This window comes from Melospiza melodia, unplaced genomic scaffold (assembly GCF_035770615.1).
Source record: "Melospiza melodia melodia isolate bMelMel2 unplaced genomic scaffold, bMelMel2.pri scaffold_46, whole genome shotgun sequence".
In the NCBI taxonomy this organism is placed as follows: domain Eukaryota; kingdom Metazoa; phylum Chordata; class Aves; order Passeriformes; family Passerellidae; genus Melospiza; species Melospiza melodia.
Window position 1 is genome coordinate 2,626,194 of NW_026948783.1, and position 12,515 is coordinate 2,638,708.

At 54.0% G+C, this 12,515-nt stretch overlaps 1 protein-coding gene across 1 annotated transcript; it reads right to left on the reverse strand.

Annotated features, from left to right (window-relative positions):
• Positions 1 to 2,715: 2,715 nt before the first annotated feature.
• On the reverse strand, positions 2,716 to 9,262 carry LOC134434710 (olfactory receptor 14J1-like; the record flags this gene model as incomplete). Its single annotated transcript, XM_063183337.1, has 3 exons — positions 2,716 to 2,741; positions 5,065 to 5,239; positions 8,801 to 9,262. Coding segments are annotated over 3 exons (663 nt in total), but the record flags the coding sequence as incomplete, so codon positions are not given.
• Between the last annotated feature and the right edge of the window lie 3,253 nt (positions 9,263 to 12,515).

The following is a 12,515-nucleotide window of genomic DNA, read 5'->3' on the forward strand; positions in this document are numbered from 1 at the left end:
GTCTGGTCAAGTCAGAGCTGCCAAAGAAACTCTTCCCACACTGGGGACACTCGTAGGGCCTCTCCCCAGTCTGGATGCGCCGGTGGGTGATGGGGATGGAGTTGTCCTTGAAGCCCTTCCCACAGTCAGGGCAGCAGAAGGGCCTCTCCTCAGTGTGAATCCACTGGTGGCCAAGGAGATTGGAGCTGGTCTGAAACCTCTTCTGACACTTGGGACACTCATAGGGCCTCTCCCCAGTGTGGATTATTTGGTTGATGATCAGCTGGGACCTACGACTGAAGCTCTTCTCACATTCCCCATACTTGTAGGGCATTCCCTGGTGTGGATCCTGTTGCCTTCTGATGCAAGGCAAGGCGACCTGGTTCTGAGGAAACGGCACGGCGACCCAAACTCTCCAGGGTCACTCGGGCCAAGAACTCACGCAGACACCAGTATGGTGGACGGTTCAAGACCTTTATTGTCCCGCCTCATCGGGTTTTATACTGGGAAAGTTTTTTCTCTACTTCAGGGGGTCTTACCTTACTGTAAATAGTTAGTAAGGAGTCGAAAGATACTAATGTTAGGGGGGACAACATTCTTGGGTGATCCTTTATCACTAGGCATTAGGGGGAGAGGAATCCTGCTGCTTTCCGTGACATCTCGAGATTTTCTGAGCGCCTGACCCTATCTACTACATCTCCCCCCACCTTTATCACAAATGAACGAAGTAGTCATATACATAGGTACTGAGATGAGGCATGGGGTTGTTCACAAAGAAAGGGGTTGGGTAAACCTGGGTAGAAAATCTTGTGACTGGCAGTGTTCCCTGGTCGAATTCACAGCAGTTGTTGCCGGCCTATGAACAGGATGTTAGCCCGTTCTAGGCAGGTCTGAATGAATGAGACCAGCTTGTTCAGCAGGCATAGTCCGAAGGTGACAGCTAAAAGTAGCATTTCCAATGGACATATTAGGGTAGAAATTAGGGTGGTTAGCCATGGTGATCGATTGAACCAGGACTCGAACCAACCCTGTTGGGCTTCCCTGTCTTTCTGTCTCTGAGCCAGTCTGTTTCGGAGTTCTGCCATGGAGTCTCTCACGACTCCCATGTGGTCTGCATAGAAGCAGCGCTCCTCCTTCAATGCGGCACACAGGCCTCCTTGCTGCATGAACAGGAGGTCCAGGCCTCGCCTGTTCTGCAAGACCACTTCTGAGAGTGAGAAGACTGACTTCTCTAGAAAGGAGATGGATTTCTCGATCCTCTGCAGGTCCTCGTCAATTGTTGCCTGCAGCTGTGACAGTCCTTGGTGCTGGGTCGCCAAGGCTGAGACTCCTGTGGCCGTTCCGGCTGCTCCGAGGCCCAGCAGCATTGCAATAGTTACACCTGTTACTATTTCTCTTTTGTGGAGCTGGCTGGGTTCCTCAAAATGGTGATACACTTCTTCATCTGCGTGGTACAGGACCCTAGGAACAATAAGAACCTGGACACAAAAGTCGTTAGAGTCATCGAATTTGGCAAGGAACACACAGGGACTCACTCCAGATCGCTGGCAAACTCACAACCCAGATGCGGATGGGACTACCCACCCATTGTTTTTCCCGTTGTGTTTGACAACTTCGGTGCAGACGTTGCCTTTCCGCCTAGCTAGGGTTGCATTGCCAAAGCATCTGCCCTGGCCTGTGACCTGACTCAGGGTGATTCCTTTGCAGGGGGTATCCCATCTACATTGGTTGGTTGCATCTGCTGTGGAGTAACTGAAGGGAGTGTTTAGAGCGACTCCTTCGTAAAAGGGAGGTTCGACATCGTAACAGAGCCAGCAGGATTCGGTTAGGTTAGGGTTAGATTCGTTCAGGGATAGGAAGGTAGCTTCTAACATACGAAGGATTGGATCTAAATCTGACTCGGCTAAATGGTCTACCTGAAAGGCTTCTACATGGCCGGTCGGGATATCAGCGACCCTTGTGGGCAAGGCTTTGGGGTGGGTGGCGTTTCTCCCTTTCGGCACGCTTTTAATCACTTTGTTGGGTCCGACCGCTCGGGGTGCCGATGGTTGGAGCCTAATAATTCGCACATTCACTCTCTTTTTTGACCCTTGAAGGACTACTGTCCACGTTCTGCCTGTTGCCCAGCTAGGGTGATGTGGCTGCAAAACTATGATGTTGTAGTCTGTACATTTCCGAAATTTGGGGATTTTATGGCGGTTTCGATAAAAGTTTCCATGGAGGAAGAGGGGTGTTTTGCAACCGGTGGGTGCCCAGGTGAACTGTAAGAATTTGTCGGGCTCTTGTGGATCCCACCCAGGCCCCGACGGTCTGGCATCTGTAACTATGGTTTCTCAGCCCCAGTGCCCACAATGTCCCCACTCTGGGTGACTGCAGTAGCTTTTCCCAGGGTTTGAAGCTGGGCACCAGTAGGATAGGTACATGTGTGTGGCGTGTGGGGAATGGGGGTCTACCTTTGGTCGTCCTGGAAACAGGTCGGTGATGCGGAGCACGAAGGATGGGGCGTTCGGTGTGGTGATTTCTTTGAGCACCTTGTCACTACTAAGGTGTTGCATGACCCACCTGAATGGCCGATGCGGGTAGTGGTCTGGGCTGGCTTGCCCTCTGGCAACAAGCCCCAACAGCAAAATCACACAGAAACACCATTGATGCTTGGGTCTCACCCGTGCGGGTCTCTCAGGCGCTGCCTGGCGGCTTGGTGGTCTGTCACTTTCCTCTGGAACGGGGATGTACGCGTCACAAGGACGTCCCACAAGCATGTCCTGTAAACAGAAACTCGCAATTCTCATCAGTCTCATTCTGCTCGCTATGGAGGTCTGGCTTAATTGACTTAAGTGGACACCACCTAATTTGCCGTTCTTTTTGACAGCTGCGTACCCTCTCCTCGTGAGCATCAACCTCCAGCCCCGTTCCCATTCGCCTAGCTAATTTCTAATTACCACCTATGGGCCCTCCGCTCCTGTTTCTGCTCCCAGGCCTTCTGATCCTCCCTTTTTCATCTGCTCCAGTCGCTCCAGCTGCCTCTGGCCCTCCTGGTACAGTTCCTCAGCCCTCAATGCCCACTCCTCTACATTCTGCTTCATCTGTTTCACAATGCCCTGCCAGGCTCTCATCAGCTCCTGCTTCCTCTGGAGCTCCTGCTCCTCCTGGACCTCCATGCCCTTCTCCTGCCCCATTTCCATCATCTTGTTCAGGCGCTTCTCTTCCTCCGCCAGTTCCTCGAGGATCATCTGCTTCTCCAGGACTTGCTTGTCCCAGATCATGTTGTACTTGGCACTGAGGAACAGCGCGTTCCCTTCCCGCACATCTTCCTCCTCCTTCAGCTTCATCCTTGTCGCTCGCTGCAGCAGCTTCTGCTTCCCCTGCTGCAGCTCCTCATCCACGTCTCTCCCGCGGTCCCTCTCGTCCTCCAGCTCTGCCTTTCTCTGCTCCTCGATCTGGGCCTTTTTCAGGGCTTCCTGCAATGTCCAGACACCTTTCGCTGCGGCGTCCGCTTTGTCGTTGCCAATCTGGAAGTAGCCTTTGACTGGGTCGTGGCTGTTGATGTGAATGACTGACACGGTGCCCTGTCGTGAGGAGGGTGCTTCTTCCAGCATTAGGGCTGCTGCTGATGTTGACACTCCTGGTCTCTTTTTTGTGTGAAGTGTTAAAGCCACCAGCTGGGTGCTTTTCCACACTCGGGACTGCCCTCCCACTCTGTTCACTGGAGGGACTTCTGTAAATTGCCAATGCCCGGGCCAATGTGCTTGGGGAAAAATCGTGCAGTCTGATCCCATGTCCGCCCAGAACTGAAGCCCTATGATGTGGGGATCCTGACTGCAGTAAAGGTGGCATGTTCCGCACACCATCAGGGGCTCCTTCCCTATTCTCATGGCCAAAGCCACCCAGGGATCCCGCTCTGGGGCGCCTCCTGCTGGCCTTGTACCACCGGCGCGGCTTGTGGCGGTGGGGGGTGCGAGTGATCTGAGGGTGCTGCATAACTCTGCCATTGTGCTGCTGGCGGGGATGCGAAATTGACTGCTCCCTGTGGGGGCATGGGGTATAAGGGTCCCCTGCCCCACTGGGGGTTGGCATAGATGGGTTGTCTCGCATTTGCAGTGGGAGGAGGCTGAGTGTGGCCCACGCACCCCCTCCCTCTCCCGTTTCCCCGGGGCCGGGATCTAAAGTCCCTGGCAAGGCGTCTTCCCGCAGCTCCAACAGGTCCCTCTCGGGCGTGCTTGGAGTGAGGGTGCTGCCAGGGAAAGCTGTGCCGACTGGGGACAGCTCGCTGAGTTGCTGCCCTTCCCCAGAAGCCTGGGCTAACGCAGTCGTCCTGCCACTCCTGCCTAAATACAATCCGCCCCGCCCCATCAAAAAGCATGCGGCTTATTTGCGTAATATCAAAAGTGAGTAGATTGTTATTGCTAGAAAGGTCGTCCTCAAGAGTGGGTACTACAGCTGAGTTGATCCCTATTTCTGAAATCGCTTTGGCTTCTTTTGGGTTAACTGGGGTATATGCCCTTTGTTGGTTCCCCCGTGCTCCGGCAACCCCCCCCGGGAAAGCGTGCATGGAGGCTGCCGGTGCCCAGTCCCCACAGGCTGCTTTTATTTTTCCCCAATCGGTGAGTTTGTGTTGCGATTGTTTCCCGATATTGTTTGAAGCTTTATTCGGTTTCGCTCGAAACTGCATTAATTCTGCTCTCTCGGTTTCCAAGTCCCAGCCGGACTTGGTCGGCTCTTCCGAGCTGTCTGACCAGCTGTTACTTGACTCTGAGCCGGAAGCTGACTGTCGGTACACTTCCGGTGCTCTGTGCCGTTTTGTTCGGCTTCGACCTCGCTCCTCCCTTCGCGAGTGGTGCCGCTCCCTCCCCCTGGGCTCCCCCCGCCTCCTGCTGGGGGAGATCCTTACCCTATAAGGACCTAATTTGAATAGAGCGCTCTGGTTGGTTTTGCACTCTACTACGGGGGCCGCCCCTTCTCCCCACTCGCCCGCGCATGCGTTGTTAAGCAGGCTGACTGCATTTCTGCCCCCCGCCTCCTCCCTTCCGCCCTCGCCATCTGGTTCGGCGCCATTTTTAAACACACATGGCGGGGGCGAGTTTTTACCGATCCTGGCAGGGTCCAACAATCCGGCCTCGTCCCGCGCCTCCTCCGTGAGTCCCTGCCAGAAGCATCGTGCGCGCTGCTCTGCCTCCTGATCGGCGACCACTGGGGAAGAGACGGATAGAGAAACCACAGTTTTTCTGGACGGTTCCACGGGGGGGCTAGGACCTGGCGGGCTCTGTGGGAAGGTTGGGGGGTCCCCTGGGGGTTCCGGGGGGTCTCCTGGGGGCTCCAGGGGGTCTGGGCTCGGGCTCGGGAAGGGGTGGAACGCGCCCGGCCCCCGCGTATTCCCGCCTTCAATCCGATCGCTCTCAGAGGCGGTCTGCGTCGCGGCCCCCACCCCCAGCTTTGGTGTAGCTAATAAATGTATACGCGCGGCTTCCCGCGTCTCCTGTTCTTCTAACGTCTTGTGTAGGGCCTCTTCTACTTTCCCCCACGCTTTGAGGTTTTTACCACTGCCTGCGGACTTAGAGTCCTCTGCTGAGGCGGCAGTGCACTTCTCCCGCGCTTCCCAATATAATATATTTACCGGACGTTCAATTGTCCCCAGCTCTAGGAGCCTTGCAATAGCAAGATTAGAGTTCCTGAGCTCACCTTTAATTCCCCATTGCTCATGAGCCTGACTTACGACCTTCGCTGTGGATTCCATTGTCCGCGCTGGTCCGGAGGCGTCCCTCCCGCTGTGGTCAGACCTGCTGCCACATCCGCTGTCCTCTGTCCAGGAGAATCCCCGTTCCCCTGGCGCAGATCGCTTTCCGGGTTCCCGGCACCAAATGTTGCCTTCTGGAGCAAGGCAGGCAACCTGGTTCTGAGGATCAGCACAGCGGCCCACTCTCCAGGGCCGCTCAGACCAATGACACACGCAGACATCAATATGATGGACGGTCTAAAGGCGTTTATTACTTCTTCTTGTGGGGTCTTATAGTCTAAGGGGTCCTCTACGTCAAAATGGGGGTTTGTCCTTCTTATCTATGGTTAGTAGGGAATGGAAAAGTACTGGGTAAGGAATGGAAAGCTACTAGCACTACTGTTAGTGGGGCCACATTCCTACTGTTAGTGGGGCCACATTCCTAGGGTAATCTTTATCTTAGAGGAACAAAGGGTCCTGGCTTTCCGTGACATCGCGTGATCTTCTGCAGCGCCTTTTCCCTATCTACCACACACTGGAGGTGCCAGTGTGAGCCCATCCCCAAGAAGGGCTGGAAGGAGGATCTGGGGAACTCCAGGCCTGTCAGCCTGACCTGGGTGCCCGGCAAGGTTATGGTACAGATTACCTTGAGTGCCATCCCAGGGCACCCACAGGATGGCCGAGGGATCAGAGCCAGCCAGCGTGGATTTCAATATCTGCATTGATGAACTGGATGAGGGGACTGAGTCCAGCATCAGCAAATTTGCAGATGACACCAAGCTGGGTGTGAGTGTGGATGTCCTGGAGGGTAGGAGGGCTCTCCACGGGGACCTGGACAGGCTGGATCCAGGGCCCAAACCCAACAAGGTCAGGTTTAACAAGTCCAAGTGCCGGGTCCTGCACTTTGGCCACAACAACTCCTGCAGTGCTACAGGCTGGGGACAGAGTGGCTGAATGGCAGCCAGGCAAGAAAGGGACTTGCAGAGACTGACTGACAGCAGTCTGGACATGGGCCAATAGTGTGCCCAGGGGGCCTAGAAGGCCAATGGCTCCTGGCCTGGATCAGGAATGGTGTGGCCAGCAGGAGCAGGGCAGGGATTGTTCCTATGTGCTTAGCATTGCTTGGGCAGCACCTCGAGTGCTGTGTCCAGTCGTGGGCCCCCCAATTGAGGAAGGCCATGGAGGGGCTGGAGCGTGTCCAGAGAAGGGCAACAAGGCTCGGAAGGGGTCTGGAACACAAGCTACCAATTCCTGTGAGGAGCAGCTGAGGGACCTGCAGTTGTTTATCCTGGAGAAGAGGAGGCTCAGGGGAGACAAGGCGGTGTCAGGGCACAGGTTGGACTTGATGATCTCCAAGGTCTTATCCAACATTTCTGATTCTGTGACTCTCTGGAACCACCCTTGGAGCAGTTGCAGGAGGAGCCCTGGGCCTCCTCTTCAGAAGCTCCAGCAGCCCAGGTCCCTCAGCTTCTCCTGCCAGCCCCAAAGCCCATCCTGTCAGTCCTGCAGAGCCTCTGCAGCTCCTCCTCACTGCCCAGAACAGGGACCCCAGAGGCAGACACAGCAGTCCAGAAGTGCCCCCCTGGCCTGGGGTGCCTCTGGCAAGGGAGCAGCACCAGGCACTGCAGGAGCCTGCAGACAATTCCTGCAGCACTTGTAGGATGATCCTGCTGCCCAAGGGACGTTCCCATGGGGCCAAGTCAGGAACTGCAATGGGGAGTGGGGCCAGAGTGGGACGGGAAACAGGGATGGTCTGTTTGCAGGGCAGGGAACAAGGGTGGCAAATAAGAAGAAATGTGTAGCAGGAAGGATAAAGAAAGCAAAGAAATTTACAGCAGGAAGAGTAAAGAAAGCAAAGAGTAAAGAAAGTAAAGGAAAGTGAAGCCAAGGAAATGCTGAGGGCAGTTTTGGGGTGGCTGCCAGGCAGCCCTGGCTCTGAGCAACAGCGTCTGCAGTGGCACAGGAAACTCCCAGATGATGGGAACAAACTTTCTGGCTGACTGCAGAGGCCAGGACAAAGCTGAGTGGTTTCCCTGGTGTCCCCCAGCCCTTGCTGGCCCCAGGGGCTGATGGCATTTGTGCTCCCTCAGCTTCATGTCCCCACACCAACAGCATGGGGATGCTCCCCCTGCTGTGTGCAATGCAAACAGGGGCTGCTGAGCCAGTGCTGCCATGTCTGTGCCTGCAAGGATGGGGCACCTGTGTGAGCTGGGGGAGAGGCCAGGGCTGCAGAGGGGGGATGTTGTTGGCAGCTCCATCAGGACGCTCTGGGACGCTGCCCTGGGCTGTGCAGCGCACTGGAGATGGATCAGCCCCTGCTCTGCTGCTCCTTCCCGTCTGCCCCAGGGCCCTTGCAGAGCCCCAGCCATGCTGTTTGTCCCCAGCCTGCCAATGGCAAGCCTGGGGCTGCTCACGGGGGTTTTCAGTGCTGAGCATTGGCCTGGCCATGTTCTTGAGAGAGCCTAGGCAAGGAGCCTGGAGTCCCCATGGCCAGGGCTGAGGCATCAGCGCTGCCCCAGCAGTGCCCATGGCCTGTCCCTGCTGCAGCCCTGGCACTGCCACCCCCAGGACTGTGCCCGGCTCCGAGAGCACTCAGGCCCTGCAGCAACACCAGGGCCACCAGGGCAGCGGGGCAGGGCTACAGCAGCAGCACTGGCAACACCAAATGCTGCTGCTGCTGGGCACAGCTTCTGGGCCAGCCCTGATCTGCCCCCAGCTCTGCACACAGACATTGCTGCTGCAGCTCCAGAGAAGGCAACAAAAGGGCATCTCTGCAGAAAACTCTGCTCGCAGATCCTTTACTTCATTTAAAGGCACTGAGAGCACAGCCCCTCATTGACAGAGTCTGTGGTCACAGGGAGGATGCAAAGAAACAAAAGGAGAAATGGCACAAACAATGACGTTTATTTGTGGACAATACTTAAAAAGTAAAACAAAAAAATATAACCCTCAAAATTATACCAAGAAGAACTATCAAAAATAAATTGTATTAGAAATGGTTTGCAACAATTTGTTAGCAGTTTAACGTTCCTCAAACCATCTAGTTATCAGTCTCCACATTGAAGCCTTGAGCTCCTGGTTCCTCAAGCTGTAGATGAGGGGGTTCAGGACTGGAGGCACCACCGAGTACAGAAATGACAGGGCCACATCCAGGGATGGCGACGAGATGGATGAGGACTTTAGGTTGGCAAATATGCCAGTGCTGATGAACAGGGAGACCACGGCAAGGTGAGGGAGGCAGGTGGAAAAGGCTTTGTGTCGTCCCTGCTCAGAGGGGATTCTCAGTACAGCCCTGAAGATCTGCACATAGGAGAAAACAATGAACACAAAACAGCCAAATACCAAACAGGCATTTACAGCAATGAGCCCAAGTTCCCTGAGATAGGATTTGGAGCAGGAGAGTTTGAGGATCTGCGGGATTTCACAGAAGAACTGGCCCAGGACATTCCCATGGCACAGGGGCAGGGAAAATGTATTGGCTGTGTGCAGCAGCGAATAGAGAAAGGCACTGGCCCAGGCAGCTGCTGCCATGTGGGCACAAGCTCTGCTGCCCAGGAGGGTCCCGTAGTGCAGGGGTTTGCAGATGGACACGTAGCGGTCATAGCACATGACAGTCAGCAGATAAAACTCTGCTCCAATGAAGAATACAAAGAAAAAGAGCTGAGCCGCACATCCAGTGTAGGAGATGTTCCTGGTGTTCCAGAGGGAATTGTGCATGGCTTTGGGGACAGTGGTGCAGATGGAGCCCAGGTCGCTGAGGGCCAGGTTGAGCAGGAAGAAGAACATGGGCGTGTGCAGGTGGTGGCCACAGGCTATGGCGCTGATGATGAGACCATTGCCCAGGAGGGCAGCCAGGGAGATGCCCAGCAAGAGGCAGAAGTGCAGGAGCTGCAGCTGCCGCGTGTCTGCCAATGCCAGCAGGAGGAAGTGGCTGATGGAGCTGCTGTTGAACATTTTCTGTGTCTTGGCATGGGGATCTGTAAAAAAAGGAACCATGGAATAGTTGGGTTTGGAGAGGACTTGAAATATCCCAGCACAGCCTGGGGGCACTTTCCCCCCACTGCCTGCCCAGGGCTCTGCTGCCTGGAGCTGTCCCTGCCAGCAGCCTCTTCTCTATGCCCAGGGCTGGGCCCTGCCAGTGCTATCAGACCCCAGCCCAGCCCTGGGGGCTCATCCCTGCCCTGCAGACCCCTCCCAACTCAGGCAATTCCTAGGGACAGCTCTGCTCTGCAGCTCTGATGGCAACATCACAGCAACCCTGAGGAGGCTGGAAAAGCGACACTGATGCTGTCTCTAAGGGCTCCTGTGATTATTTCTGCATTGCCTGGTTTATTAAGATCTGAGAGAAAATATTTTGATTTTTCTCCGCATGAAATGAGAGATGAATACCTATGGGCAATTTCCTATAATGGCCACCCAGAGTAGTAGAATATAAAAGCAGGATTTTCCCTTTTATGCAGCCCCTGCCTTGCTGTGCTCCCTGTAAATTCTACTTGGAAATGTTATGGAGTTAAATGTAAGGCTAGGAGCAGTCCTGAACAATGCATCATCCTCACCACACAAGGAGAACACTTCCAAGCTGCACCAGCTGTCTCCTCCCACCCAGATCTTGTCCCCCTGTGCTGGGAGCAGCTGCCAGGGCTGGCTGCGAGCTGTCCCTGGCAGGCAGCAGAGTCCCTGCCCCAGCACAGTGCCCTGGGCTGCAGGACCCTGCTCTGCAGGACAGCCCTGGGCACCCCTGCCTGCTCTGCACAAGAGACAATCAGAGAAGGTACTCACAGAGTCTGTAGGCATTGGGATGTTCCAGCTTTAGGAGATGGCTCCAGGAGCTGCAGCTGCATTGTCCTGCAGCCAGAGGTTCCTGTGCCAAGGGCTGGCAGTGATTCTGCCCCAGGCACTTCTCAGCACCTTCCCAGCCCTGACTGATTGAAGCTCTCTTTGCCTCTGTGCTGGGCCCAGGGTGGCTGCAGGCAGTGTCCCAGCCCTGCTGGGCTGGCAGGAGAGCTGTTCATCAAGAGAAATGTGCTTTTGAAGCTCCTCTTGGTTACCAGGAGCTGCCTCTGTGCCAGCAGCCCAGCCCAGCTCATCAGCACAGACACAGCACAAGGACTTTAATGAGCCTCTGGGGCTTTGTGCTCAGGCCCTGAACATCAGTCCCTGAGAGGGAGCTGAAGAAACTTCTCTAGATCTCCAAGTCAGAATCTAACTCCAAAGTTTCTTGGACTTTTAATGGGTCCCACTGAGGAGCACAAATGAGAAAGTGTCCCCAGGCAGAGCAGAGAACTGCAGGCAGTGATGGCAGGGGGGGACAACGAGAAGCCAAGTCTTGGTTCCCTGGGGCACAGCAGGGTCTGTTCCACCAAGTGCTGTGAGGAGACACCTTGTCCTGAGGCCCTGGGGCCTCCTGGCACAGCCCCAGCCAGGCTGGGCACTGTCAGCCCCTTGTCCTGCCCTCAGCATATCCCCCTAGCCCACATCCCAGTGGCCTCAAGGATCTGCTGGAAGGAGTCCCTGGGGAGCCTTGCTCAGCAATGGCCCTGGGGGCTCCTGAATGCTCCCTGCAGGGACTGCAGGTTTTTCAAAAACTTTGGGTTTGGCTTTTGCCTTGGAGTCTCTGAGAGCTTTGTGCAATCATGGCCTCCAATTATCTGTGGTAATTATTCCCTGGAGAGGCTTTCTAAGTAACAACACTCAGTGGGGCTCATTAATACTAGAGGGTACTTCAGTTATTTTAAGGTATTTGGTTTTTCCCTTTTGATACACACTGTGTGAGAGGTTTTGCAATCATGGCCCCAGTTATCTGCTTTAATGAGTCCCTGGAGAGCTTTGTACTGACACTCAGTGGGGCTCATTAATGTCTTGAGATACTCAAGATTTTTAGGGTACTTTTTGGATTTTAGTATACTTTTAGGTTTTAGGTACTTTTAAGGAATTTCCTTCCAGTATTGAGTGTCTGAGAGGTTTTTGTGCCATCCTGGCCTCCAATTCTGTTGTCCGAGTTGTCCATGAGGAGTCTGTGTTGGGTATCTTCCCCCTTTCTGTTTTACAACCAAGATGGAACTGAAAGAATTTTTTAAGACTTTCTAAAAGCATCCAAACAAACATGGGACAATTAACAATACAGCAACAACCACTAAGAGAATGAACAGTCCTGTTTTAGCTAGACATCATCCAACCCTTTAGTCCCTTGGATTGGAAGAGTTTATTGAACAAGTTGTTGTTTTCCACTTGAAGCTTCTTGAACCCTTCATTCAGTACTTGAATGCTCTTGTGGATTGACTTGCTTTGGCTGGAAAGTTTCTTACAACACAGCTCTCGGAGTCTACATAGCCATACCCATGTGCGCAGAGTAAAAACTCTATCACTGTTCTGCGAGATGGCATGTCTGATGGTTTCTATGTCTGACAGCAGGCCACTTAATGTGAGGAAGGTAGCATTGGTTTGCTTACTTAACAGGCACCCAAGATGGTCTCATTGTCCTAAAGCTTTAGCTGCAGCCACCCAAGGTAGTCCAAATTGGGGGTGCTACCATCCGATATCTGGATTAAAGCTTTCAAAGCCATCTCTTTGATATCATCCAATACTTCTCTCAGGATACCTGCTGCTTGATCATCTGGTAGGCTGTGTTGTCCTTCTCCAGCTGGATGGTTGATTGTCAATTCTGCCCTTGCCTCATTATTAGCATAGTCTGCTATTAATTGATTTAGTAAACACTTCCATCCCCCTTTGCACAGGGTGTATTCTGTAGGTGACAACAACATGGTCATAATATATTTTAAATCATAGGGGGTTAAGACATGCTGTAAACATGGCCCTCATTAGGTCA